Source organism: Silurus aristotelis (assembly GCF_946808225.1).
Source record: "Silurus aristotelis genome assembly, chromosome: 19".
NCBI lineage: Eukaryota > Metazoa > Chordata > Actinopteri > Siluriformes > Siluridae > Silurus > Silurus aristotelis.
This window is the reverse complement of record NC_139592.1, coordinates 22,756,265-22,774,867: the sequence shown is the minus strand read 5'-3', so window position 1 is coordinate 22,774,867 and position 18,603 is coordinate 22,756,265. Positions and strand designations below refer to the sequence as shown.

Sequence of the window (18,603 nt, the reverse complement as noted above, 5' to 3'; positions counted from 1 at the left end):
CAATTTTACGCCAAATTCTTTTGGGAAACAATGCAAATCTAGAAGATCACCATTGCAAAATTACAGTTTTCTGCTGATCATCTGAAGCTTGTGCTCAGACTTGCACACAAAACAACATCAAATCTGTCAGCAAAACCATTTACCCTAATTTCCTAATTATCTAAATGACTTCACAGAGGATTTTGCTCTGCACGTCTTTGGTAGTCCAAAACAACCCAATTCATTCACTAACTTCTGCTGCTTTTCACCATATTCACGATGTTTGAGGAAATTTGACCACCATTGAGTCACCATGATTAGCAGTCTTCAGTCACCATTGAAAACGGTCATTATAAGCCAAAAGTGGTGTGATTTCTTGCTATGGCAGAGCTACAACGGTTGTGGACAGACATCATTGTATCCAAACAATCGCATCTCCACCCATGTTGTTGCTGTTAAGCACAAATTAAGAGAAGATCACAGAGTTGATAATTACAAGGTGGTGAGACTGGTTTTGTTTTTTTCTCTGCAGGCCTACCTGTATCTCAGCGCTAGCTAATCCTGAAAAAAAAAAAATTAATAAATAAATGGCAGCATTTAAAAAACCCAGTAATGAACTGTTTATTCGCTGTATGTCTTTTCATGGAATAGATTTAATCACCAAATCCGCAAAAAAATCTTTACGGTATTTATAAATATATGATGTCACGTCTCACCTTCCACTCAATGCGAACTTATCCAGAGTGACTTACAATGATCTCAATTATACAACTGAGCAGTTAAAGATTGAGGGCCTTGCACAAGGGCCCAGCAGTGGCAAGGGAATTTGAATTCATGACCTTTTGATCAAAAGTCCAAAATCTTAACCATTGAATTAACCTCCATCCCATAATACAGAAAATGCCTCACCAAGGTCAGTATCTGGTAGCTTCTGATCAGAGAGGTCATGATTTAAAACATTGGACTCTGGATCGGACGTTCAGGAGTACAATCTCAGTACCACCAAGCTGCTGCTGTTGGGCCCTCTCTAGAGTCTCTCTGGAGTCTCTCTGGAGTCACTCTAGATAAAGGCATCTGGAAAATTCCATAAATGTAGTAGTTCAGTGACTCTGAATGTGGCATCGTTGTTGTTGTTTTTGTAATGTTTCTTAGATGTAAGATGTAATTGTCTAGAGAATGATGTGCAGATCCCCCACAAAAAAGGCGAATGACCACTCAGGTGTCAGAAAAGGCTACTGTGACTCAAGTTACCACACTTTTCAGTCATGGTGAGCAGAAAAGCATCTCCAACTGCACAACCAGACAAACCTTAGGAAGATTGGGTTAGCTCTGCAGAAGATGTTCATATCATCAGGAGGTCAGGTATTTGAGTCTACAGGCTCAATGAAACTAGAACTTTATATTGCGTAGCTTCCTATTCTGTTGGAACTTGTACCTTCTGCTGTAGGTTTGTGCTCGTGAATAAAACAGGTGTGTGCCTCTGATGTCTGATCTGACTCAAACAGCGCACACAGATAACACAAGCCACATTATGGATAGTTATGCATACCAAAGACACTTTTTCCACCGCATTGAAGTCACTTCATCCAACTTTGTCGCCCCACCTGCGAGTCTACTCGCACCCAACCCTCTCTCTCTGGATCATAATGATGGTGATGATGATGATCATGGCGGTGGTAATTTGCGTTCGGAGTTAGATCACACCCAACAAACCAGACCAGCCTCATTCTTTTCAAATATCAATTTATAGAGAACAAAGCAGCTCCAAATCAGTTGCAAAGGTTTCACGCTAACGTTAGGAAGGCATTGCGTTTGAACCTGAACACGGAGAAAGAAGCAGTTCTGGGAGATCACACAACGTCTTGACACTCGACTGGTCTGCTCTGGGCTTGGAATCAAAACCTTGTATCAGGTCAGTTGGGATTGATTTGTGTAATATATTAAATTTAAGATGTTTATAGAAGTAGATTAAATTGAAGAACAGATGCTTCTTGTTTTATTGAACGAGAATGATTTATCAGAGGACACGAAACTCTGATAACCATACGTTTTCCAGAACTTCTTCATTTTATCTACTACAATTGATTTTGCATGTGATATATATATATATATATATATATGTGTGTGTGTGTGTGTGTGTGTGTGTGTGTGTGTGTGTGTGTGTGTGTGTGTGTGTGTGTGTGTGAATAAATGCAATTTTGCATGACATAAAATAAGTAACCACACAAATCTCCTGCAGAAAAAAGAGTTTCTGCTTTATTTTGATTACTATTCAAACATGACATGTGGCATGTGCACATCTGCAGCTTTTGACAGCTGAAATGTAAATAAATTTTCTATAAATTATGCCAATATCCGCTTCCTTGTGGCACAGATCCAAAAATCATACCAAAAAACGTGACATTATCACGCTCACGTTTTTAGCCACCAGCTTTCATTTACACAAGAGTTATTTGCAATTATCTCATACATAACACTGAATAGTTAAATGTTAGGGGCCTTGGTCAAGGGTCCCACGGTGGCAGATTAATAGTGGTGGGATTTGAACTCACGAGCTTCTGATCAGTTCAGCATCTTAATTTCAAAACTCCCACTTTCCCTCCGAAAGCAATTTTTTAGACATTTGTGAAACAAATGAAATAAAAAGGAAATTTAAAAAAAACATGCATTCAGATGAGACATAGCAGTGGGATGGAAAAGCATGTGAAGGGTATTAGTGTGTTATATAACTTTATATATATAACATTGTTATATAAGAAGGGCAGATCTTTTTTCTCTTCTTTGACGCATATCTTTCCCTATTTATTTATTTATTTATTTATTTATTTATTTATTTATTTATTTATTTATTTATTTATTTTTTATTCATAATTTTTTAGATTTTTTTTTGCTGTTGTTTTTGTGATTGTTTAAGATAATACTTTACAGCAATCATTTATTTTTTATAATATATATAATTTTCTTTTTACATTTACCGAACATTTGATCAAATTTAATATATTTTTTAATTAATTCAATTTTTAATTAAATTACATTTTTAACAATCTTTTGGAATTTTATTAATTAATTATTATTTAATTCATAAATTCTTCTAATTTGTGCAGCTTATATATAAATATAAATATTTTTAGCTATTTTGAATAAAAGTTGTTGTGAGATAGCTTGTCATTTAGATTTCCCAAAATAAATAAACTAACGTAAACAAATTTCTTCATTGGATCTCAACTTTATTTCTATATTCTATATTCTACAAGGTATTTCTCTTTTACCCGCTTAAAGAATTCCAGGACTTTAATGATCTTTAAATAAATTGGAACATTCCAAACCTTTCACTTTCCTTTTAAGGTCAATATTTGTTGTTTTTCAATTAACTTCTACACAAATCTGTAATTTTTCCGTTGTCTATAAGACGAGTGCAGTATCATATATTTATATTAGTGAATATTAATATATTCTTTATTCATATATTCATGTTATTCTTTACTCTTTCTCTTTGGGGTTTGACGTGTTTCCTATGACTGCTCCCAGGTATATTATAATCTATATATATATTATAATCTCTAATATTAAGTATTCGGGTCAAACCAGTTCTCACACACGAGCACACTGACAGACGTCTTTCACTATTTAATGGATGCTGTTTTCTATTGCAATGTTTGTGCCACGTTATCACACGTTTCCATGGGCGAGGACACGCGTGCCTCACATGCCTCGCAGGTCCTTCCACGACTCGAATTCCTTGTTCTGGATAGCAACATTGTTATCTCTGGGTGTTTTCTCTTTTTTTTTTTTTTTTTTTCTCAACTGGTTTATGCAGGTGTAGATAAACGTAACTAAATGGTTGAAACAAAAGCAGTGGTGCGCATTCTGTAATTACTGCAGGTGTGGCCACGGAGTAACGTCTTTCAAGTGACGTTAATGACCTTTAGAGTGTCTTTCATTTCTGTTCCTAATCAACCTTGTGTATAGAGACAGCTTTCACACTGACTCGATGCTGGTTTTTCTCGCAGCTTCCCTCTGGTTGGAGAATGATTTGGAGAACTTTCCTGCACGTCCGATTCTGGCTGGTCCTGGCTTTAGCGTCTGGGCAGCTCACTGATAATGACATATCACAGATTGTGGATTTGCACAACCAGTACCGCTCCTCAATCACTCCTCCAGCTGCTAACATGCAACGCATGGTGAGGCCCCAACATACACCCACATGTCTGGCAGATATTTTTTGATCATGTTTTGTGTTGTTTTTGTTGGTGTGGACCACCGAGAACCCAATCAGGACAAGGAGGCGTGTCACACACCTGTCAATCATTTTCTTATTGGCACTAATATATGTATCCTAAGTCCTAGTCATTTTGTTCTTTAGCCTCTAATCCGTATCTTCAGAAATCCCCATCTGATCACGTTACCATGCAGCAAAATAACATCCATACTGAGAGAAAAGCTATAAAAAAAATTATATATATAAAACGTCTGAAGAGCATCGTACACAACGTCAGTAAATACTACACAACTGCAGCATATACAACTCCTATTTACTTCAGAAATACACAAATACTTCAGGCTAACATCTGTATCGTAAACTTCCACCCTGTGTGTGTGTGTGTGTGTGTGTGTGTGTGTGTGTGTGTGTGTGTGTGTGTGTGTGTGTGTGTGTGTGTGTGTAAACTCCATGTGGTCTTCCTGTCTGGTTTGTTTTTTTGGGATAAGATTCAGTGCAGAAGTTTAAGCGGAAAGCCTCAGTTCTGCTTAGTCAGCGATGTTTCATGCAGAAATGTCAGATACGTGAAGGACGTGTGAAATCCATGCTTTAGAGCCCGAAACCCGGCAAACCTCTCGTGCTTCTAAAATACGAAATGAGTTTATACATAAACAGTACAGGAATATTTCATATTTACTACAACTACATAAAAAAACTATATAAAAAAGAGCATATAAATAAATGTATAAATCAATCAAAAACCAGCATAAACAAGAATAAATAAATAAATAAAAATAATAGATCAAAATCAAACAAGCTAAATAAATACAAATAAATTAATAAATTATTAAATTCATTCAATCATTCATTCATTCATTCATTCAAACATAAACAACATAAACATAAAATAAAATGTATATTATATAAATGTGTTCTTCAAAAAAGAGAGAGAAAAAAAGTGGGCTTCAGGATGGAGGACTTTTCCCAGCAATCATCAGTGGTGAGGGAAAAACTCTCTGAGTCTTCATTAGCAGGAAACCTTAGCTGAGGAACCTTAAGAGGAACCCATCCTCCTCCTCAACACCAGATATTAATTTATTATAGTTCCATCATTTTTGAGGTTATCGACTGTTAAGTGGAAAAGTGTCGTAACTGTAGTGGTGTTAATGCTTGAATCTTGTGTTGTGTTTGTGCAGCTTTGGAATAAACAGTTGAGTCAGGTGGCGGCGTCATACGCCTCTCAGTGCACTTGGGGGCACAACCCAAAAGTCTTCGGTGTGGTGGGGGAAAACCTCTTCATGACGCTCGGACCCTTTGTAGTCGACCAGCCACTCGGTTTATGGTACGTACGAAGCGTTTATCACGACTCGTAGCTCCAGGGCAATGTGGATCGTCCATGACCGTCTGTGTTTCTCCTTCTCCAGGTTTGCAGAAAACAGTAGTTACAGCTTTACCAGCAACACCTGTGAAGGGAATGATTGTGGACACTACACACAGGTGAGAGAGAGAGAAAGCAGATCACACCATCCTCACTCATGTACTTTCACATGGCAGTGTTTATAGCATATTAAATAAGAAATCTAATTTTTTTCAGAATTTGTTTTTGTAATTTTCCAAAGAATTCACCCAGACTTTTCTTTCAGATGGTATGGGCGGACACGTACTTCGTTGGGTGTGCGGCACAATTCTGTCCAGATGTTTCAAACTTTAATGCTCAAAATGCCACCATTTTGGTCTGCAACTATCACCCTCCGTAAGTCTGTTTTTCATTACACCATGTTAATCTGCACAGTTGAACTGTCGTAATTGATTGTACTGTCAGAATGGTGACACATTAAAGGGGAGAAACTGAACCTTCAAAGTGTTCACAAGCTTTCAGAACATCCTGGTAACAACTCTATCAGACACAGAGCGCTGGGAATATAGGGGGCGGAGTTGTCCTGCGAGACCACGCCCATCTGTCAAAAAAAACGTTTCATGCTAGGACAAGGTTCTTATGATCATTCATAAGAAGGATGTGTATTTGTAATAGTGCTTCTCTCTAAGAGGACAAGAGAAGTAGAGCAAAAATAAATGCCCCCCCTCTGCAAAGCTGATAGAAATAGCTTTAATTTGTCACCATTCTCTATATTCAAAATGTTTTATAATTAAGTTTTATATTAAAAAAGACTATTATTATTTAGTCAGATATTGTATCAGAATGTATCAGCACAATATTTCCAATCAGATCCCAAAACTCAAAACTCAATGTGCTACACTTTACAGAGGTAATATAATGGGACAGTCTCCATATACGGCAGGATCTTCATGCTCCTCGTGTTCACCCGGGACAATAGGATGTTTGAACAATGCCTGCGGTAAGGAAATGATTTATGAATGCTTCATTCACTTAGATTGAATCACCCCAAAATTGCTATTTTATGTATACGGTACTGTACTGTATTTTCTATGTATGTTGGTTTTTGCAGAGTCAGCTACATGCTTTATATACTCAGCAAAATCCTAAACACTGTTGTGTATTTCCTACAGATCGGGGTACCAACTTAACCTTGGGACTTCCAGCTAACGTTACAGCGAGTTTAATTTACCCACACGCAGGAAGTTCTTCTGGATATTTAAAGCCCTCAGCTGCTACGCTTCTGCTCGCCGGTCTGACGTCTCTGTACATCCGAACGACATGAATGACATGCTGACTTTTGTCCACAAGTAATAAGTTCTTAACTCAAGTGTGTAGTTAGTAATGTATAATTTATTTAACGATAGAAATATACTTTATACGTATATGTCATGATGTAATGTCAGAAATGTGAATTTGTTCCAGTCAGTGATGTGGATTATTGAAACACTCTCACCAACAATACTGAATGTAAAATACTGATGTCCGAAATATGTTTAGAAATGTATTTAAATACTAAAACATCATATGGTAACAAATGGGTATTTCATTTAAAACATTACTGTTCAATTTATTTAAGAACGTTCTTATAAGTTATTAAGAACGTTTATTATGTGTATTAAGTTATTAAGAAAGATAATTATGTTTACTAAGTTATTCTACTGCTTTATAATTTGTGATTACGATTTTTACCTTGCAACACCACCCCCCACCCCCAACTTCTGTCATTTAGTTTTTTATTTATTTAATGAAATAAAAGCTGAATGTATTGAGACGACACTGTATATTATGTATTATACTGGATTCAACATGGACACGTTCCACCACAAGTTCAATAAATAAAGAACCAGCCAGGTTCAAAGACACCGTTTATCAGTCAGTTTTTATACCGATGTGCGTGTGCAGAAGATACTCGAGACCATGTCAATAGTTCTCAAGGTGAAGATACGAGAAAAGAATCAAAAACAAGAACAAGGACAAAAACATTATGACAAAAACATTGAAAGTAGGAATCATGAGAAGTTGATCCTCTTTAGTACTTTAAGGTAACTGAATTTTTAGTATATTTATAAAACTATATACGGCAAAGTATATTTTGTCTGATTTCTATAGATCTGATGTTCCCAAAGCAGAATTTTGTTCTCATGTGCTGCTGCTGTAATCATAACGACTGTCCTTCATGATGAACAGCAGTTGGCTCATGTTTTGATTTAAGCAACATCCAGAATAAAACATCCAGCATCCACTTTGGCTCAAATCACTCCAGTCATGGTTTCTGTAATTCTCCAGTACCATCTGCACTCCTTTGTTATGATGCTCCATTATTGTTGTGTGTGTTGCCAAGTACAGCCAAGTATATTTTGTATTATTTCAATATTGCAGATGTTTGCACAGCAGGATTGTGTTGATTTGTAGCCAAATGCTGCCACTGTAATCATATAGACTGTCCTTCATGATTATTATCAGGTGGCATTGTGGATTGCGTTGAAGGTCAAGACAAACTCATGGTTTGATAAATTAAAAAAGAATAAACATCCAGGGAGGCGCCAGCAATGTTCTTCTTTGACCCGTTACTCTCCAATCCACATCGCTCCACACAATCCGCATAATGCTTCAGGACCGCTTGCAGCCCTGTGTCATGATGCCACCACTGTACTTCACTGTAAGCACTTTACAAGGTGATCACAAGGTTATCCTGTAACTCTTTTTACAAGTTTGTCGACTTCTTTCTTCCTTCTTCACCTTTAAATCTTGTGCAGTGGATCAGTCCAGGGATGATTAGTTGTTCCATGTACTTTCCGCCTGCATATTAGTGAACCAGATTTATAGACAGCGATGAATTTGTTATGACTCTGTAGCCTTTTCCATTCTAAAGCTTAAGCAAATTTTCGTATATTATAATAACTTTAACAACAGTGCCAGAGTACATGAGAGTTATCACTTACCACTTACTAAATCTACATCCAGATTTTTGGACTGTTTTGCGATGATGGTGGTTTTTATAAAACACTTTACACACTGAATTGAATTCGTTTTTGTTTTGCCAAATCACAGATTTTTTCCAGTTGGTGCACGTTTTTATATTTATATATAAAAAAAATCACATACTAGAAATTTCAAGAAACATTACTTGGAAAAGAAGAAAACCCTAAAATCTGCAGGATAAAAACAAATAATGTAAATCACCAAACTCCAGCCAATCCAAACATAGGCATGTCCCAACTTCAGTGCCAGCTCACAACTCCTTCCTGTGCTAGCATGTGTATGCTCTAGCAGAAGCAAGATTTGTGAATGTGGCTTTGTATGATTTCTATAATTTGGAATTTTTATATTTTAAAATCTGGACCTTTTACCATTTGAAAACTTGAAAAAGCATCATGAAATGAAAAACACAACAAAGGAAACCCAGAACTGTTAAACAGCTAGAATTGTGTGTCAGACACGTATGGGACAACATTCCTCCCTCAAAACTTCAGCAACTGGTCTCCTCAGCTCCCACACGTATACGAACAAAAGACGTGATGCGACACATGGACCTGTCCCAACGTCTTTCGAGCCCTGTTGCAGCCATCAAATTAAAAAAAAATTTTTTTTCCTAAAATGATATTTATTCTCAGATTAAACATTAGATATGTTTGTTGTTTTATTGTGAATAGAATATGAATTTATGAGATGTAGTTTTTATTAACATTTTACGCAGTGTCTTTTTTCAACTTTTGGAATCAGTGATGTAAAACTCAACACTGTGATTGCACTATTCCATTGTGTTCGTATGTAACAAAAAGTTCAACCAGGACGAGTCCCGCTCTGTTTTCTGATTCCTCAAATCCTGAGGAAATTATGAATGTAGCCTTAGTGAAAGCAAATACTTGAGGAAAGACGAGTGGATCGGGTCTGTCTATCTTATGTTTTGTTTTGCATTCCTTTTCTTATGAAACAGACAGATGGAAGGAAACAGGACCAGGATGTTAAGACACACATTGATGAAATAAAGCAGCACTGATGCTTCAAATATAAGTTTTTGTATGGTCTGATATTTCCGATTCAGAAGAAGATTTATGGAGCAGATGTCAGTGACCAAACAGGAGACAAGTGTTCATGTGTGAGTGGTGAAGAAAATATGTAACTTGATCTCGCAGGGATTGGGCAAGATTAACATGGGTGGGAGTTCCAGGCAAAGGCTTTGAGAACCTCCTCACTCTCTCTCTCACTCTCTCTCGCTCTCTCTCTCTCTCTTTTTCTATCTTTCTCTCTCTCTGTTACACACTCTTGTAGTACCATATATGCTCGCTCAACCGGGTTTTGATGCTCACATCTGGACTGAAGTTAGAGGACTCAAGAGCCTCCCTCAGAAGGATTACACTTGCTTGGTGAGATGATTTGGAAAACAGCTTTGCACTATGCTCGGTTCTGGCTCTTCCTGGCTTTAGTGTCCGGCCAGCTCACTGAAGAACAGAAGGAGCAGATCTTGGATTTGCATAACCAGTACCGCTTCATGGTCATTCCTGAAGCTGCTGATATGCAACGCTTGGTGAGCACTGAGAGTTCCTTGTCCAACATTTCCAGTGTATGATAGTGAACATCTAAGTAAAATGTTGGGATTTAAAAAAATATACATCCTTGATTATTTATTCTAGAATTGTATTGGTAAGGTTATCTTCACATGAATAAAATGTCAGCGAATGGGACAGGAGAATCTCTGGTCATAAAATAATCATTTAAAAAAATTAATTCATTTTATGAAAAGTCAGCATCTGAAGTTCTAGAAGAATCAACATAAAGATTATATCTTTAATATAAACCTCATTGATATTTAAAGTTCTTCCTCTGTAAGTTCTTCAGATGTCCCTCTTGGAAAACTCTTAAAACGCATTTCGATGTAAATTGTTCCAAGTAGGAACCCTTAATGATACATGGAACCATATAGTTAGTTTAATGACCATTGTCAGGAACATGGGCAAGGACCATCTAACAGGAAGTGACTGAAGACTGAAAGGGAAATCGGAACCTTTTTTTGAATCGGGTGATCTCTTTTCCTCCAAAGAGTAAAACTGCCCAGTTGTTCCGGGGATAAACTCCAGATCCACCACAGCATTGGGAAGTTCAGGGTTAAGGCGTGGTCCTGGGTTTTGAGCAGGTACAGAACAAGTACAGAACCGTGTCCAGGTTTCACGTCATGACTGTATGTTTGTATCGCTATGATTTAGGTGGTGAAATTTCACTCCTAATTTATTTAATTTTAACACAAACATCTGGATTTTGCTTGGACTTGGTTTTAAATGCATCAGGTACAATTTTAAAAGCTTTCTATTAATCCTTGGATAGAAGAACCCACAAACTATTTCATTCTCAGGACACAGATAAGATTGTGTGTACATCTGTTTGAGCTTAAGAAGTCCTTTTAGATGGGTTTCACTACATAATGTTTGGAGGATTGTATTTTTTTCCCCAAGATGTAGCTGTTCTAACAGGCCTGGACTGATTCCGAGTAGATAAATGAATGTTTATGTGTGTGTGGGGGGGGCATTCCTGTAAAAAAGTACAGTGAGTAATGTGTTTAATGCAATGTGTGTGTGTGTGTGTGTGTGTGTGTGTGTGTGTGCGTGTGTGTGTGTGTGTGTGTGTGTGTGTGTGTGTGTGTGGGTGGATGTGTTTAAAAAACACTATGTGGTCCCCCTGTATCTAAAGCATAACTGAAACTCAGTAAATGACTTGAGCAGTGCAAGAGTACGATCTTTGACCGTCTTTCTTCACATTATATCGCAGCACTCTGATTGGTCAGAAGGTGTTGATTAGGTTTTAATATGTATTATAGGACATATAGTAACCAAAATAATGAAAATGTCTGTAAAAAGGTGTTTACTTTACATCCATGAAAGGAGTCTCCAGTCTCAACGCTTTGCAACAGTCACTAATTTGTTGTCGTGTCCCCGACTGTGTGAAAGGAAATATTTTTCAAGCCACAAAGTACAAAAAATCACATGAAGATATTAAAGAAAATGTAAAAAAAAATATCTTTATTAATTAAAACTTTCTTTCTTTGTAGTTTTATTTCTGGACATTATAACCTTGTTTCTTATTGTGGGAGCTGATCATTTAGCTTCTTTCTATAAATGAATGCTTAAAACATGCCATTTCAGGTTTAAAACCTATTATATAATATTAATAATTTTATATTTTGGCTTTAATGCGTTACTAACTACATTTGACTCTATTCAAGTAATATAAAGTTGCTCAGATGAGTAGTGTAGTGTTTATTCCGAGATCGTTGTAGGAAATAAACTAACACTTTCTGCTCAGCTTTGAGAATTAAACAGTAGTTAAGATAACGTCTGACGTTCAAATCCTGTGTTTGTTGCTGTGCAGACGTGGGATGATGCGCTCAGTTTGGTGGCTGAAGATTATGCTGCTAAATGCATTTGGGATCACAATCCAGAAGTGATCAACGATTTTGGAGAAAACCTGTTCCTCACCACCATCGAGCTGAACGTCAGCAAATCCATTGCCAGCTGGTAACTGATCATTTTGTTCCGATTTCACTGTGTCTCTCCTGCTTATGGGCTCAGAAGATACAGTGATTTGCAAAATCTGGTTCTTAGATGCATGTTTTGTATTGGCAGGTTTAATGAACACAAAGATTATGACTATGATACCAACACATGCAGGTCAGGTATGTGTGGACATTACACACAGGTGAGTATCTATCTGTCTGTCTGTCCGTCCGTCCGTCCGTCCGTCCGTCTGTCTGTCTGTCTGACTATCTGTCCGTCCATCTCTCTGTCTGACTGTCCGTCTGTCTGTCCGTCTGTCTGTCTGTCTGTCTGTCTGTCTGTCTGTCTGTCTGTCTGTCTGTCCGTCTGTCCCAAACTCACTCATATACACATTTTCACTTACAGCAACATTACAGTTTATTACATTTTTTTCGCAGTTGCTTCAAAGTGTTTCTCAAATCAGAAATAACATTTTCAAAACTACTCGTTCAACCTCCACGTCACGTAGTGCACATCGAAAAACATTGTTCCTTGCTTTGATCGAATTGCGAATGCTTAATACTTTTATATAATTGATTGTGTACAAGTTTCTGCAGTTTCCCACATTAACAGTTGTTTATTTCATGCTGATCAAAATATATTATACTGGTTTCCCCTGAATAGTTTTAACTCCTAAAACATCTGGGCACCAGTTCATGAGTTCATTAAGTCATTAGATGCAAAATGGTTGAACCAGTTGTCATCATCTGTCAAGCATACATTTTTATGAAACCTTTTTTTTTTTTTTTTGTGTCTTGCATTAATGAATTGTGCAGATGAATCTTCAATGTCACTAATTGAGGGAGTAAACGGCATCAGATCAATCGAAGATCAACTCGTTCTCTAAATCAGGTCAAAGGTTAAACCTTGTGAATCTTCATTTCGACAGCAAAACAGGATTACAATTCCTGAATATGGATAAACAGCCAATTAACAAACGAAAATTATTAGAGTACAGTAAACTTAAACTGCTGAAATTCATAGATACCATAAGAAATTTGAAAAAAAGTGCAGGAAATGCGATTTATTGTGCAGCTTTTGCAAATAGTTTTGAAATTGCACTGACCGGTTCACAAATATAGAGAATGATTTGAGAAACACACCAAAGCAACAGAGAAAAAACTGTAAGCGGGTGATAACTGAGGCTCGTTGCCCATATGATGACACGTCCCTCTGTTTTCCCACAGTGTATGTACGGTATACTAGCAATGCAGATGAAGGCAACATGTAGCTTGCTGTGTGATGATGTAAACTGACTGCCGGTGTGTTGTGCGTTGTGTTCTGTGGCTTGTTCCAGTTGGTGTGGGCGGGCAGCAGAATTGTCGGCTGTGCATCACACTTCTGCGATACGGTTCAGAAAATACCCTATAGCAACGCAACAATTCTGGTCTGCAACTATGAACCAGCGTAGGTCACATGTTTTATTACTCTTACTACACTATATCTTACATTAGCTAGTAATCTCTTGTCCCGAGTGTCTGCAGACGTTTGAGAAGTTTTTAGCAGGATGAATTGTTAAATGTTGTTAAATTATTTATAAATGTAAACGTTACCTCAGGTATACGCTGGAGTATTTCATATATGAATCCTGTGCTGTTTTCCAGTCCACTTTTCATCTCAGCTACAAAGTCAGTATGATTTCAAAGCTAACATTAATCTCTTGTCTCAATTCCAGAGGGAATGTAAAGGAAGAATCGCCGTATGAAAAAGGATCTCCTTGCTCCAAATGTCCAACGGGGATGGACGATTGTATTAAAAATGCCTGTGGTGAGATCCGGAAAGACGAAAACGCTAAAGTGTTGCAAGAAATTTTTCTAATCAGATTCTTGGTTTGGGCAGCTACATTATCTCTGCTCCAATGCAAATATGTGGGTGTGTTACATTTATGGCATGTAGCCAACACCTTTATTCAGAAAGACAAATCTTCATCAATAGATCCATCTTAATGGTGGTTCATTAGAACACAGACTGAAAATACCATCAGCCTAAAACTCTGTTGGCACTACCTCGTCCACTACCTCGAAGCCAGAACAGTGAACGGTCTGGAAGCATGTCTTCCTTGTACCCTGAGAGCTGCTGTCACCTTAAAACCCTAGATTTCACAGCAACCATATTGTATATGATCATGTTTAAATCTCAAATTTGTTGATTTTGAAAAGGTCACAGCATTACGTACCAGGCTTCTATCGGTCTTGCCCATGATGCAAAATTTGTCGGTCAGAGTTCACCAAACTTGAGGCCTCTCGAATTGCGAAAAATTCTTGCACTGGTCTTGTGTTTTTTATCTCCAGCATTGAAAGGAATTCAGTGGAATGAAAAGTGTAGTGTGACCACAGCTTAATTATGTTTGGAGAAAAGGGCGAACACTGGGTTAGATCTCAGAGCCTCCAGCTGAGAGGAACTTACCGGCTATTCTTATAACAAATGCGTAAAAACCTTTTTTAATGATAATAAATATAAAAAGAATATTTCAATTTCTTGTAGTCAAACAATGTCAATACATATAACTTTTCAACACACAGCACTTTCCCAACACTGTCATTCTGTCATGGGAGTAAAATCCTGATATTCCTCGTGCCCAACATTCCACTCCAGCACTGGAGCTGAAACAAACAACAGGCTAGTGTGATACTCCTGAAGGTCAAAAAGTTATCCACATGTGTATGTTCGCAGCGGTGGATGAAGTACACGAATCATGTAGTTGAGTTAAAGAAGAGAGAATTTTCATTCCACTAAAAGTAAAAGTGTCCTTTTAAACGTTCACTTGAGTAAAAGTACAAATGTTTTTTACCTTCAAATGTACTTAAGTATCCAAAGTGCTGTGATTTATTATAACTCTAATGTTCATGCTATCATTTTTATCACAAGATTCTTTACTTAATCACCTCAGTTTATGTGAAAAGACTCGAATGTGACTCTCAGCACACTGATCTATTAATAGAATGATATTAATAACTCAAACACTGATTGATTTCTATTACAATCATCATGAACCCAAAACCTTCTTTTTAATTACTTAAAAAAACACGCAAATAAAACCACGTGTGTTGTGTCGAGTTCGAGTCTGGAGTTTTTCATTTATTCCTCTCTAAATGTTAAAATGTTGAACTGATGCTGAACTGTATGTTGGTGATCAGTAGATACACTGAGCGCCAATCAGAACACGTGTAAAACAGAGTGTGGGCTCGAACCTGATTGGTGACTCGCTGCGTGTTTCAGCAGTTACGTTTTTTTTCCTCGTAAATAAAAAGGAACGACTGATTTCACAACATGTAGTTGAGTAAAAGGTAAAATATTTGACTTTTAAATGTAGTGAAGTTTAAAGTAAAAGTCTCCCCAAATGGAAACACTTCAGTAAAGTACAGTAACGAATTATATTTGCTTCCTTACAGTCCATCACTGTATAGTCGTACCATATGGAACGTTCTGTAGTGTAATATGACTGGGCGGCTGTGTAAAAAAATCTAGCTAAAAATCCACATAATAAAATAACAGCATGTGGAAATGGTTTTCCATTTTTAAGAGTAAATAGCATTAGCATCCTATAACTAGCTGGATTGTATTTTTAAAATTTTAAAAATTTTTACATTTATTTTTTAATAGATTCACAAGATACTAAATTCCCGACAAAAGTCAGTTCTATTTCAGTAACTCAAATCTCTGTGGAAACGCATCGTTTTTAGCATGATACATTTGATAAAAATAAATAAATAAATAAAATGTATGTATATAAAAAGATTCAGATAAAATTTTATATAAATTACGTTGTTCTCTGATAAAAGAATTATTGAAATTTGAACATGCGTTTATTATTCAAAGGTAAAAACAATTCCAGCTAAAACAGAACACTGAAAGCAGGAACTTTGTCATTATTTGCATTTTTTGTTAATAATCGTGATGAACTTTTTCTCCTTTTACGGAACTCCTTTATTATGTTGCTATTACGATCTCCAGTTGCTGAAAGGTTTCCTGAGTTTCTATTTTGTTTTATAGCGGCGACGAATTACTTCAGCTATTATTGAACCCAAAATTCCAGCTAACAGTTCAATAATTCTGCATGATCATTAAGTCGTATAGCTAGCACTAAAAACAGTACTTCGCTAGTTCTTTACTTTACTCTACTAACACTTCACTAAAGTTATATATTGTCTTGTAAAATATAGAAAATGTTTATTAACAGTATGTGCATAAATATTACCGGAGAGGACTTTATTTACCTACCGATCACCTCAGCAGTTCAGCTGAAACTGACGCGAGAATAGCTAATGCAACTTACGCTTTGTTCTTTTCTCGCATCACCTATAGGTGTCACTAATTCCCCTCTTCTCAGGTATAATATATAGACAAATGAATTACACAAACAATATGTGTATAATAAAGAACTATTTCACAACTAGAAAAGTATTTTGGCACTATTCAAAACAATTAGCACAAATTGTATGAACACAAATCCAGAAGAGAACCTTCTCCGCCTCAGAACCTCTTAATGTGAGTGGAATAAATGTTGTGCTTAGTCATTATCAGGTTAGCATGTCATGCTAATATATTAATGTGAGTGGAATAAATGTTGTGCTTAGTCATTATCAGGTTAGCATGTCATGCTAATATATTAATGTTAGCTTTCATTATATTATATTTATAATTATATATTATATATATTATATTTAGTTTAATATATTAAAGTATTGCTTTTCTGTGCAGTAGAGCGTCAAAAGCATTTTTGTGTTTCCTACAGCTGAAATAACAAGTACAACGGAGGAACCCTTAACCGGATGGACGACGGACACCTGGACGACAGACACATGGACGACAGACACATGGACAAAAGACACATTGACATCGGATGCAACAATCGTGCTGTCATCGGGATATAGCGATCTCGCTGGGAGTTCACTGCTGCTCGCGGCTCTGATTCTGTCATTTCTATTCTAAATATCCATGAATCTTGGATGACTTTTCTCGGACAAGTTCCTCCTGCCTTCTTGAATCATGGGTACTAGACCTTCACAACCCAGAGAGTTCTCTCCATGAGAGTTCTCCACGAGAGTTCTCCATGAGAATCCTCAACGAGAGTTCCCCACGAGAGTTCTCCACGAGAGTTCTCCATGAGAATCCTCAACGAGAGTTCCCCACAAGAGTTCTCCATGAGAATTTACAACGAGACTTCTCCACAAGATTTCTCCATGATTTTATTTACTAAGATATACATTTAGCTCGGTTCCTCAAGGCCACATTAAAAAGTCCCACTGAAAGCTCGCAATAATATATCCTCTACAAAAAAGTAGTTTTTCAGACATATATACGATCGTAATTTGCCATCTGGCTGTGCCGTGTACTCTGTCTCGTCTTCTGAGGTGCACATCATCTTTCAGACTAGCAATGCATGCACACACCCTCGTAGCAACCTAGTCGGCTAATGCCAGATCACTTAATCTTTACCATTTAGACTTATTACTATTTATACAATAATCATACATATGTCATGTATTGTCATGTATTGATTGACGTTTTAACCACGTTACTAAAAGTCAGCTTGTAATTCCGTTCCGTCATTTTTCAGCTCCGGCCTCTGGTAATGATGTCAAACCTCGTACATTTTGAATATTTCATTCATTTGACTGTTACACATTTGTAATGTCTTTGTGTCACTTGTATTAATCCAAATGATAAGATTGTATTTGATATACAGTTTTGCACCGTAGTGTTGTTTTACTGTAATGCACTGATTTGTGATAAACCACACACAAGAAATAAGGTCCTGCATATACTGAGAAAACAAACCAAAACTGGAAGTGAGGGAAATAACTGGAAGTGTGTTATTAGGCACCAGCACATACTTTATTAAAAATGACTGTAGACTTCTAAGACTGCTTGTGTTGTATTTAATTTTATTTCATTTTGCCTTCAAACTACTAAACCGTTTAATTATGAAATCCCTTCTTTTCTCCAAATTTCATACTTCAGGCATATTATCAAACAATTAAGTTTTCTGTACTAAACTGTAATAAAATGCTTCATAGAGAAATAAATAAAAGATTTTCTTTTCATTTTGATTCCTACAATTGAAACTCAAGGTGTAGTTGATATTGTATCCAGCAGGGAGAGACACAACCTTAATAATTGCTCGTATACTGTAAATCTGGACAATTTACACATAACGTGTTCTTCAGGTGAAGTTTGAAGGAATTGTGATTTCTCATATGGTTCTTCTGTAACCTGAAGATCTCTCAATGTACACGCCCACAAACAAAAAATATGTGAGAATCCAGTCTCAGCATTAATTGTTTGACATAAACGCTAACTCATGTCTTTTCAGGACACGTGAACGAGGTTCAAATGAACTCTGACTAAAATAAGTCACTAAAAATCACATATAGTAAATGACCCAAAATTTCTTTCAGGATGTTTCGCTAAAGATCGTTAGCTCAGATTCGTTTGTCCTGTTATTATTATTATTAAATATGAAATGAATGCACACAAATGTTACCTCAAGTCTACAC

The 18,603-nt window shown here is 36.7% G+C and overlaps 2 protein-coding genes across 2 annotated transcripts; both read left to right on the top strand.

Annotated features, from left to right (window-relative positions):
- Window positions 1-1,537: 1,537 nt before the first annotated feature.
- LOC310715156 (peptidase inhibitor 16-like) lies at window positions 1,538-7,439 on the top strand. Its single transcript, XM_083521424.1, has 7 exons — window positions 1,538-1,891; window positions 3,990-4,160; window positions 5,374-5,519; window positions 5,602-5,674; window positions 5,821-5,930; window positions 6,443-6,534; window positions 6,707-7,439. The coding sequence occupies exons 2-7, from the start codon at window positions 4,008-4,010 to the stop codon at window positions 6,856-6,858; spliced, it is 726 nt and encodes a 241-aa protein (XP_083377550.1). The 5' UTR covers window positions 1,538-1,891; window positions 3,990-4,007; the 3' UTR covers window positions 6,859-7,439.
- Window positions 7,440-9,566: 2,127 nt separating this feature from the next.
- Window positions 9,567-18,150, top strand: LOC310715155 (peptidase inhibitor 16-like). The gene is made up of 6 exons (XM_083521423.1): window positions 9,567-10,104; window positions 11,940-12,085; window positions 12,194-12,266; window positions 13,401-13,510; window positions 13,779-13,870; window positions 16,839-18,150. The coding sequence occupies exons 1-6, from the start codon at window positions 9,949-9,951 to the stop codon at window positions 17,033-17,035; spliced, it is 774 nt and encodes a 257-aa protein (XP_083377549.1). The 5' UTR covers window positions 9,567-9,948; the 3' UTR covers window positions 17,036-18,150.
- Window positions 18,151-18,603: the final 453 nt, after the last annotated feature.